This window comes from Notolepis coatsorum (assembly GCF_963971535.1).
Source record: "Notolepis coatsorum genome assembly, chromosome: 2".
Lineage (NCBI taxonomy): Eukaryota > Metazoa > Chordata > Actinopteri > Aulopiformes > Paralepididae > Notolepis > Notolepis coatsorum.
In genome coordinates, this window is record NC_140166.1 from 88031400 (window position 1) to 88043545 (window position 12146).

Sequence of the window (12146 nt, forward strand, 5' to 3'; positions counted from 1 at the left end):
AGTTTATGGATACCATGACTTGAAATCCTCTTACCTTGATGATTTAAAAGCTTCCCCAATTTAGAAAACAGTAATCCAATGGCTGGTATTGATAATATACTACTAACGCTCGGAGCTAACCAGCAACCGGACACTCAAGCAGATAACGAGAGCAATGACTTCCTTTCTGGGGGGTTTCAAAATAAAAGAGCGACGTCTATAGCAGCGGAAAACGTTTATTTTGTACATTATCTAACGTTAACACGAACCTAAACTAACTTTAGGTTAGTTGTAACGTTAGTTTAGGTTCGTGTTAACGTTAGATAATGTACAAAATAAACGTTTTCCGCTGCTATAGACGTCGCTCTTTTATTTTGAAACCCCCCAGAAAGGAAGTCATTGCTCTCTCTGCTTGAGTGTCCGGTTGCTGGTTAGCTCCGAGCGTTAGTAGTATATTATCAATACCAGCCATTGGATTACTGTTTTCTAAATTGGGGAAGCTTTTAATCATCAAGGTAAGAGGATTTCAAGTCATGGTATCCATAAACTTAAATCGGTTCGGATCCTTTGAACGAATGAGTGTCAACAATCACGACGACACGTTGAAATCACTGGCTGCGCTCAGAGAGGAGTGGTTGGGCAAAAAAATTGTTCCCAGTATATTTGCTTATAAAACGTAATTGTCTAATTCAATAATTTTTTTATTTCTCCACGTGGTGAATACACAGGTCACAACATGTTTACATGAACGTTTTGGAGTTGTATTTGGAGTGTATTCTGCAATCTGTTAATAAACTTTTCAATCAATCAATCAAACTATACACTGTAAGGCTCCGGCCCCGCCTCACTTCCAGTGATGAAGCTAAGCTATGCTAACGGAGCGACTGTTCCCTAAGCTAAATGCACGCACAGAGACAAAAAAGGTATGTATCTTCTTGTCTAACTCCAGGGAAGATGTTAAATAAGCTAATTTCCCAAAATGTTGGAGTTTTCCTTTAAGGCATAGGTGTCAAACTCACGGCCCGCAGATTTGGCCCGCCACGTCATTTGATGTGGCCCCCCAAGAGCTCAGGTAAAAAAAAAAAAAAAATATTGGGTTAAAAAAATAGCAGTGTTAAAATAATTGTGGGTTAATGCGTTAATAAAGCTTTAACTTTGACAGCCTTAGTTATTACACATTCTTACACATGCATGTATGTTGAACATCTGAGGTAACAAAGGAAAAAAGCCAAAAGCACTTACTCCTCAGACATTCTTTGACAATTTTACAGCCCAAAATACAAAAAAGATCCAGGCGGAATAGGTAACAAAGGGTTGAAGAAATATTGTCTGAACTGTCGGATGCAAACTGGCTGTGTGACATAACCGAGCATCTCGCTCAATTGAATAAGAAGCTGTAGGGACGCAAACAAGTCCCACCCAAAACTTGACCAATATAGTTGTGAACTGAGACAACCCTTATTTTGTTATTTGAGTACAGTTACAGTTGTGTGTTCATGCAGACACATAATAGCAATTTCATTACGAATTGAAAATGGGGGACCCTGATGTAAACAAGTCGAAAGTCTTTCTCTGGTCTGCATCCCCTTAACAATTGTGTGTATTGAGCTGTACTGTAGTGTACTGTACCCATTCTGCAATCTGTTAATTAAAGTTAATTAAACTATCTTCCATTAGTTGGATGTATGGCCTCTGCAAGGTTGTGTGCAGCCATTTGTTTTTGTAACATCTGCTACATCTGTCCCACGTGTTCTTTGCAGCTCACAGTTGTTAGTTCTGCCCCTCTTGACTGTGACAAAAAGGTTTTGAACAAACTTAATGTCATAGCTTGTATTTGATGATATTCTTCTTTGTTATTTACTTGAATGGTTTGATCATTGATTGGTGGAGTAATATGGGGTTCTGATAAACTAAAATTATTTGTTAAAATAACATAAGCTAACATATATTTTTACATTTATGCAAATGAATATGCAATATGTATAACTTGAATAAGTAATAAATACAGAAACACCATGTTTAACAATATGTAAATGTGTAGCTACATTTATTTTACATTACATTAACATTTATACGGTATTTGGCCCTTTGAGGGCAACCATAATGCTGATGTGGCCCTCTGTGAAAATGAGTTTGACACCCCTGGTTAAGGAATCAAATGGTCTGCTCTATGGCTGCATGCTAACGTTATGCGCAACTGTAGGAAACGCCTGGCAGCGATAAGACGAATCGATTGTCATGGAGGCATGCGATTCCAGGAATCGGACAATTAGGAACCGGCTCCCAACGGGAACCGTTTTTTTCGATTCCCATCCCTACTGATAGCTCATTGATTGATTGATTGAAAAGTTTATTAACAGATTGCAGAATGGGTACAGTACAGTACATCTCAATACATACAATTGTTAAGGGGATGCAGACCAGAGAAAGACTTTCGTCTTGTTTCCACCAGGGTCCCCCTTCCACAAATTCGTTTTTGCAGCTGTGGCTAACGTTGGCTAGCTACCAGTGTACCATCCATCTGCGACGGACTTAATTAAACACTTCATGGAGACGGAGTAACGTTAACGTTATGTCGAGTTCATACTACACTACACGTATGAACTCGACATAACGTTAACGTTACTCCGTTTAATTAGCAGCAATCTGTTGTTGAAAATTTAACGTTAATGCTCTGTGCATTGTATGGACAGGGAGCCGTCATGCGAGGACAGGAGGCCATCATGAAATCGTTGTAGTCATATTGTAGTCTTTTAGTCTTAACTAAAGGATTTTAACCAAATAAAAAGCAGCAGCACTATTGCATAACTGAGTCATGTTTGCTATGTATTTCTTTCTTTAGGGGAGTAGGACATTTGTTTCACAGTTTTAGCATGATGTTTTATAGATGGCTAGGTTAAACACAGGTTTTTGTTTTTAAGAGGGGGGGGTTTATTTGATTTGATTGAAGTTTATTTCAAATATGCAACACAACAAACAAACATCAAGTACAGATATAGCCTTAAGCCGTTCAAATAATAAATGTATAAATAATTTTTTTAAATAATAATAAGCTAAAAGAACCGATAAGAGTATCGATAAAGTACCGAAACGTTAAGCAGTATCGATAAGAGTAATAGTATCAAATAAAATCCTAACGATACCCATCCCTATGCATACGATAAAATACTTTGACTGATACAACTGAAATCGGTTTCGTCTGGACATGGCCTTATTCATCCATTAGTCACAAAACTAAGGTGACTACCTACTGCTAATGTTGAATTATATTGAAGAACAACTGCTTATCATGGCCAACGTTGTAAGAGAAAGGATGAGGGTGATTTCTTCTGGACAGACAGATCCAGGAGCATCTATTTTAAACAGAATTTACAGAGGAGGAACTGCTGGTTTTGGAAGCTGAGCGGGGCAAGAAGGGAGCCGGTCAAACAGCCTGGGCACAGGTACAGGAAAATAAAGACTATTTGAGTTGTTGAAAGGCATATTTCTTCTCCTTTGACAGAGCTAGGCTAATGATTCCCCCTGCTTCCTGTCCTTGTGCTTCCTGTCCTTGTGCTAAGCTAGGCTACCATGCACCCCACAGCTCTCTCTGTACTGGATGCAGACTGTGATTACATTTATATCTTGTCTATAATAACTTTATTAAGTTATTATTATCTTGTCTGACCCTGGCGAAGATGGCAAATAAGTGTATTTCCCAAAATATCTTAACACTTTGAGTGCCGCGCTGTTTGGTTAATTTACCTTTAGAATGCCAGCCTTTCTAGTAGTTTCCGTGGTCATTGCACTATGTTTGCTATTACGTCATCATTGACAATCAGCAGGCTCGATGTCAGGTCAATGTAACATAATAAGGAGACGGCAGCCAAAGTAATCACAAATAACATTTAATGAAATAATTACCATGGTTTTGGGGTAACGAAATATACAGAAATGACAAACAAAATAACAGACTGCACAGACAGGATCAGCACCAGACGAAAGGGAAGACAGAATACTTATACATGAGGGGATGACGAGACAAGACACCTGGGTTAATTGCAAGTGGGTACAGCTGAGGGGAGAACGATAAGGACTACAACACCATGACGGGGAACTACAGCTAGACACGACGGATCACATTAGGAGCGCCTGATCAGAGCACAAAACACATAACACCCCGCACCCGACTTTATGTCATAGCCCCAAGGCGATAAAGGGGAAATGAACATAAACAGAAGGAGACAAAGAACAATAATACCCAAAAATAATAATACTGTTGGCAAAAAAAACCTAATTATTCTAACAGCACACTACTGCAATATAAAAATACAAATAAGGGAAACAGTGGTCGAGAAATGAGCCGCATCAAGCCGGAGGCTCCCAGATCATTTCTCGTCACTCCTGATCCCTGAAAAACAGAACAATGTTACTATCCAGCAGGACAGAGTATATCACCACAAAAGAAAAGTAGACGCATTCTAGGTAGCGTGGCCCACAGGTTACTGCATCTGCATCCCCAAGCACTTTAAGAGCCAATTAATATTAACATTAAAAATGCCCTGTAGTGCAGGTGAAACGCTGTTAGCTGCCTTGATTCAGCAAGAAAATTCCCCACATTTTCCATTATCAACAAACTAGTTTCCTTTTTCACCTGCAACACTGCACGTTGCCCATTTGCCTATCCACAATTCAGTCACTATACCTAGGTAGGGGTGTAACGGTACACAAAAACCACGGTACGGTACGTACCTCGGTTTTGAAGTCAAGGTTCGGTACGGGTTTTCGGTACAGTGGGGGAAAGTTTGGCTTTCCATGTTCCACTCAGGGGTGATGTAGCGTGTAGTAACTAATTGTACTTGTAAGGCTGTCAACAAATATTCTATATTGAAATTAATAATGGACTTGTAAAATGTCTTTCTTTTGACTTATATTAGATTGTGAAAAAAACAGCCCCCGGTGGGCGGTCGTTAGTGGTTACCGGTGTATTCGTTCGGTACACTACACAGCCGTTCGTTACGGTACGGTACACACTGAAACGGTTCGGTACGGATACGTGTACCTTTACACCCCTACTATCAGGGCAACCTAAACCCAGCTCAAGGCACTTCCAGCAAGAAGACAGAGTTAAAAAGTAGACTCATCCTAGGTAAACTTGGCCTACAGATTACCTACATCTGCACCCCCATAGGTCCCACATACCTCCCACATCTTCCCCTGATCACCAGTGGGGCATGTTTTTCGTCCATTGAAACATTGTGATCGTTAGAAAAACATGTTTCAGATTTGGTCAAGTAGACATAGAATGTACCTTAACTTAGCCAGAAGGTATTCCAAAAGAATAATTCCAAGTGATCGCATCACCATCGCGATTACCAGTGTATATGTCTATACACATTTCGATGGTCAAATACGCTTATGCAACGGAATCCCGAGGCGAGGACTGTGAATTTCTGTCCCAGGAGAAGGAGGGGAAACTAGCAAGGAGAAACTGAAAGTGAAGCTGACTATCAGCCCAGAGCCCCATGCAGTTCAGACAGGGGACGATACTGCCACCTGGTGATGGTCGATCAGAGTGCAGTTCCAATGTGTCGGGACATGCCTAAATGATGCAGATCGCTCTAGGCAACTGTAAAGCGGGGATCAAAGTAAAAAGATCAAACGATCCAAAAACTACTTTTTACGTTTATGGCACTCAACGATCGACGCCCAGAAACGTAAAAAGCTGTTTATGGCACAGAATGTGTTAAGGTGCCATAGATAACATCCAGCCACTAGATGTCGCACCAGCATGTAATTTATCTAATCGGGTGCATTTCACATGGGGGAAATGGGAAGTAGGGAGGAGATGCATGTCTGCAATATGTAAACAACATTAATTTTGGTCCCGCCAACATTTCTATTCAATGATAAATTCATGAATCAATATTATTTTGGGGGAGAAAGCAATACTTTTATTCTGCACCTTTCTAAAATCTCTGTGGATGTATTATTTAATAATAATAAAAAAAATATTACTCTACATAAGATTTCTTATCTATAGCACTTTTAACTGAAGAGTTATGGAGCTGTGCAAGTTGTACGCATAGGCTGTTTTTGTAGTAGGCCTACACTTAAAATCAGGGCTGTACGCTAAGCTTTTTCACTAGGGGCACACTTGCCCCTAAATGAGAAATTTAGGGGCAAAAAATATTTTTTAGGGGCACATTTTTAAATAACAATTTTACCATTATTTATATCGATTGTTTTTTATTTAAAAAAGAAGAAAAAATATTTTATATTTTTTTTAATAAAATATATATATTATATAATCATACTTGTAGTTGTATTATCTGCGAGACATCGCCACCACGCAACAAGTCAAAATGCTCGCTATATGCAACCAGCTCCACTGTCTGTGTGTACTCTAGTAGCCTCCAGCTACAGCCAGGAGTCTCCGGAGCTGCAGCTGGACCCTATACTGTAGCCTCCAGCTACGGCCAGGATTCTCCGGCGCTGCAGCTGGACCCTATTGACTATATTCAGCGTGCCCTCAGCTCGAATATGCATCGACTCAGTGTTATAACTTATAAGACATTGATATCAGGAGCTATCTGAACTATTTAGTTTAATGGGACGTTTCGTTTTGAACAGTAAGCTAACACGAGCTATCATGCACTACTATACTTGCTGGAGGATTTGTTGATATCAGTAGCTAGCCGGCTGGCAGGCTCACCGAGGTCCCAGTGTCCCACTAGAGACTAGTGTTTACAACAGCCACGGGTGCGGGAGGGAGGAGGAGCAGACGCCGCAGCTCTCTCCGTGTGTCTGAGTTCAGTTCAGTTCGGCTCACTATAGGAGGTCGAACGCGTCGAAAATATGAAGCAATACTAACTTTACTTTTCTTCATAGCTAAATCAGACAGTCAGCCAGTCTATCAGAGTGAGTGCTCAGTCGATTGTTCCCGCTGATCATACCTGCTGAGTGCTCACTGCTCAGCTCGCGTGAGTGGCGTCATCACACGCCTTGGATAATTTAGGAGTGAAATGCGAATGCAAGGCTTGAAAGCACTACTCGCAAGCCCGCCCCCAGATAATATTTACCAATCGCAACGGCCAATTAAAGGGGCAATTCGCGACCATCTCGTCGCACTGTACAGCCCTTTGTGTGGATGTTCTCCTGACTTGCCTGCTATGATTACATCATACCTCTTCTCTTCCCAGTAAGGGGACGCAACACAAGGCCACAGACAGGGTAGGTGAGGATGCAGTGACACTAAAACCATGAAATGATTTGCAAAATAATAGTATTTATTTTACACAACAACAAAAAAACAGCAACACAGAGCAAGGAGGACTACCTAGTGGCACCAAATGAAATACAAAAGGAAATGAAAACCCACCCCCCCTTACAGGCGCTGAATGCCCAAAAGTACAGGTGGTGGTGCTCACTCTAAAGCTGGTGTCTTTAACATCAGGTCACCTACGTGATGCAAAATGTAGACCCAGGGTATCTTCCTGTCCTCAATGTCCCTGTCTACGAAACAAAAGATTAATACAAAGAAAAGGAATCACCATAGGCTCGGTGACAAGGGAACAAATATAGAAAGGGTTAGGGTTAAACAGAAATGTGCAATAACGAGGAACACCAAAAGATACAATGTGGTTCACTAAACAATAGCACAAAGAACCAGAGCCTTCACCAGCTCTACACCAACCGAATGCCAAAAAGGCCACAGCTCTCCAGAACACACAACACTAAAGATACAGCTTTTCAATAAAGAATAACACCAAAGATATTTCCTACAAACTAACAGCACAAAGTACCAGAGCCTTCACCAGCTCTACCAAACATACCCCAAAGAGCCACGGCTCTATAGCAAATGACGGAGAGAGAGAACTGACACAAAGACTGGGACATATGAAGGGGTGACGCGGTTGATTGCAGATCAGCAATTATGACGTCATCCCGATAAACCCGATAACATTATTGATAGCTCCGATAATAAAAATGTTGGTTAAAAGAAATCCGGTGTGGGTGGATTGGGATGAAGGGCGTTTGTTTTGACTATAGGCCCGTTTTGCCAGTACTGTGGTACGACTAATAGTGTGCGGTTTAGGAAGGGAGTTTTTCACAAATCCAGCGCTCCCTTTCTCATGCCTGGCTGTGACGTAGCCACCTAACTTTCAGAAGCAGCACAGATTGTAAACAAACATGGCGTCGTCGGTAGTGTGGGATGTTTTCAAAGTTTCAGAGGAAAACAGTTCGCTTGCTATTTGTAACAAATGCAGAAGTTCCACGAGGAGGGAAAGGGGCAACAAGCTATAACGCATCCAACCTAATAAGTCACCTGAAACATCACCACCGCTACGACGGCGCGCAAGCAGCTAAACGCTAAGCTGCTGCGAATCCAAAGCCAGCTGCAAAGGAACCGGCGCGGCTTGTACCTATTGACGAGGCGTTTGCAAAATTAAAGACGTTTGACAGAGATGATTTGTTTGGTTTTAGGGCTGCCGCGGTTACCGCATTATCGCCATCACGTCACGCCCACCACAGAGTCAAGCTGATTACCGCATCACCGGCTGTTTTTTATTTTATTTTTTATAATAATAATAATAGTTGTGTATAGCCTATTTTCTTCACGCCATGTGTTCGAAAGTTTCCACTCGCAGTTACGCAGTTAACATTCTGATTGAACCCCAGAACTTGTTTTGCTGCTACGGAAAGTTTTCGCTTTGAATCTGCTAAAAACATGGATCTTGTAGCGAAACCCAATCGAAGGGCATTCGGATGCAGTAAATGCTGCCGTTTTGATCCCGAAAGAAGACGGAGTGGTCACGGTTAGCGAGGACATGTCAGTTCTGGTTCTGTTCTGGAGCAGTAGATATGCCATATTGTGTGTGTGTGTGTGTGTGTTGAGCGCAGTTGCTTTAGCTGGTGTTAATTCGCTGGCCACTGGGTTGAACAAACGATTCCATGACGTTATGTAAGGGATAATGTATAGCTACGAGGTCATTGTCGCAAAATAATTGACCGACACAGAGTTTAGAATACTGAGGCGCCTCGCCGAGGTGTTCTAAACGTCAGTGAAGGTCAATTATTTTGCGACAATGACAGAGTATAGCTATACATTATCCCGCTTATTACATGGCTAACTTACTAACAATATACCTAATTCATTTTACACCATCGACGAGACGAGATCAAATGCAGATGCAGTTGTTCTGTGGCTCTGTCAGCCCAAATAAAGTGATTATTATTATCGCCGGCAGCCGGCAGGTGTGTCTGATTGCACTGATGCAGTGTGTCAGTGGGCTTGATTGCTCCAGCTGCGAAAAGCAATAATCACCGGTGATTATTGCGCGTTGCCCATGGCAGCGGTCAGTTATCGAAAAATAATTCACCGCTTTCAGGGGCTATTGACTAATCACAATCAAGCATTTCGGCGAATGTGAAAACGCCATGTAATAAAGATAGACATTTAACGTTAGACTAGAGGCTATAAAGAATAGACTACCACAGAAATAAATGCATTCGAAAAGTTTATTTAGGAAAAAATTATTTTAACATTACATAATTGCGGTTACCGCGGCGGTTTCAATGGTTTCACTAATTTGTGCGGTAAGGAAAAAAGCAATACCGCAGAAGCCCTATTTGGTTTATTTAATTCTTTTTGAGGCGTGCTGTCCTATAAATGCCAAGTAATAGTTGTTTCATGCACCAAGACCACAACAGTCTCCTGTCCTATAGCGTCAAATGTTTTATCTGCTGACAAAGCACAATACCTGTTGGTTTTTAGTTCACTCATTGTTCAGGGAAACACATTGTTAATGACATTGACGGATTGTGAATTTTGTGATTGACTCAAATTATATTTATTTGGAAAAATAAATATACCGGTAGTCACTTTATTTGAAGTCAAAACTGTTCTCTTGGCTTTGTTTTGTTCATAGTAGTAACGCTCATGTCATGATAAATCTGGTTGGGTCAAAACTACAGGAATATACATAAAAAAAAAAATTATAATACAATAAATATATATATATAGTATCGGTATCGACCTTGAGGAGCAGAAAGTTATCGGTATCGATATCGGGGTCAAAATCAATATCGTGCACCCCTAATATATATACATAAGGACAGGGTCCGTAACATATACCCTCTCCTCATTTCCTCCACAACTCTCAACACTGTCCCTGTCTCTAACCCTGATCCCTTCCACACATACAGGAATGTTCGCCAACGCGGAAGGGGTTTCCCAGCGCGCCCCCGTGAACTGGTCAGAGAGTGTGATGGGTGCAGCCGTCTGCTTCCCTTACGTAGTGGCTCTGGACGAGGGCTTCGTCACCATCCACAGTATGCTGGACCAGCAGCTCAAACAGACTCTGTCCTTCAGAGACGGTCACATTCTACAGGACTTTGAAGGTATTTTCATCCATCCATTTAATTTTCCTTCATATTCTCACTGCCCCTCAATTCTGTTTCTCTAGAGCAGTGTATTAACCTCTTAAGCCCGATGGGTCCGGTACCAGACCCGCAATGACATACTTTTTCAAATGTAGCCAAGAGTAAAGACGGGGTGTAACAATGCATCGATCCTAAGGGGACAATTCAACTGCATCAATTTGAAAATGTTAGGATCGATTAGAAATATATATATTTTCTTGCCTATAGTCCATTAATGCAGAGTTCAGTATTGTATCTATAAAACCTTCTGTTTAATCATCTTCCCTTTATTCATTTGCTTAGATTTTTTTGTACACGTGATGCTCAGTTTTTCATGTCTGGTGTTTTAGCATGGTGTTATTCACCATTCTCATATAGTTATATGGTTGTTCCTACTGTTGGATACATTTTATTTTTTTTATCCACTTTTTCTCCCCATTTTCTATTTTTCTCCCATCCCAATTTTCGTATTATCCAATTCTACCCTCCCCTGTCTTGAATGTTGCTAGACTATGCCTCCCACTGTGGGTTGTAGTGAGGACCGAAGCCTTGCGTCACGTGTCCCCTCCGGTACACGAGGAGGCAGCCTGTCGCATCTTTTCACCGCAGCAGCTCGAACTCTCAGTGGCGAGGAGTAACGCGTGGGAGGCTCACGCTGCCCCCGCTACTTCCTGCTTCCGCCGCACCGGCGCCACCAAACAGACCTGTAGGAGTCGCTGTCCACAACGTCCAATCCCCACCCACCGGCTTTCCCACCCTCTAACACTTGCCAATTGTGTTAGTATGAACGACCGGCCAGCCGGTAGCAACGCTGAGAGCTGGGCTCGAACCCAGCGTCTCCTGCGTTAGTGGCGAGCGCCTTGCCCACTGCGCCAATCAGCCGCCCCCTACTGTTGGATCATTTGTGTTATCAGCCAGTAATCTGTCTGTGTTCCTGTGAAGTCTGCGTTGTGTTGTTTATACCTTACTCCTCATACTGGCTGGCACACTCTATCTCCCCCAGGGTTTCCCATTAATTACCTAGACTGTGGCGGCCATCTAACTGTTAACAGTTAGATGATTAGATTGCAGCCAGTTGTGGAGAAGGTGAAGATCAGAAGATAGTTTTGCATTTATAACATCAGGGTTTGGTTTATATAAAATAAAGAGTAAGGGACCAAACATGCTACCCTGGGGTCCTTTACCACTTGGGACCCATTGGATAGGTATGAGGAAATCATCTTTAACACAGAGGAGGAAAGTTGAAAAGACCTCATTTTATTTAAGAGAATCTGGTGATTCACTGTATCAAAGGCTTTACGGAAATCAATAAAAATGGCTCCTGTGATATGATCTTTGTTAAGTGCGGTAACGAATTTGTTCAGTAAATAATAATAATGCAGACATAGTTGAACGGGTATTTAATATATGATTGGGAGTATGGATATTGGTCTGTAGTTTGACACGAGTGGGATCGTCGGATTTATGAATGGGGATGATTTGGGCAGTTTTCCAAACGGAGGGGAAAAACAGAGAGCCTGATGCAGAGATTGGTCAGGTGAAGAAAGAGCGGCATAAAACTGGAATAGTCTTATAGAAAGACATTTAAGCCATGAATATCGTAGGCTTGAGAATTATTTTTAGTTTAAGATATTGGACAGCTCACTCTGTGTAATCTCAGAGAAAGAGAACTGGTGAGATAGACGTCAGGGGGGAGATATGTGGGAGTAACTAAATCCGATGCTAGTTCCTTTACAGACAGAATCAAATAATCATTAAAAGCA

The 12146-nt window shown here is 41.6% G+C and overlaps 1 protein-coding gene across 2 annotated transcripts in view; it reads left to right on the plus strand.

Annotated features, from left to right (window-relative positions):
• Positions 1-12146, plus strand: part of tgfbrap1 (transforming growth factor, beta receptor associated protein 1) — a 72129-nt gene that overhangs the window by 21282 nt on the left and 38701 nt on the right. For both annotated transcript variants that reach the window (XM_084309034.1, XM_084309033.1), the window contains exon 3: positions 10168-10362. In XM_084309034.1, coding sequence (XP_084165160.1) covers positions 10168-10362 — 195 coding nt within the window. The remainder of the gene's footprint in view (positions 1-10167; positions 10363-12146) is intronic.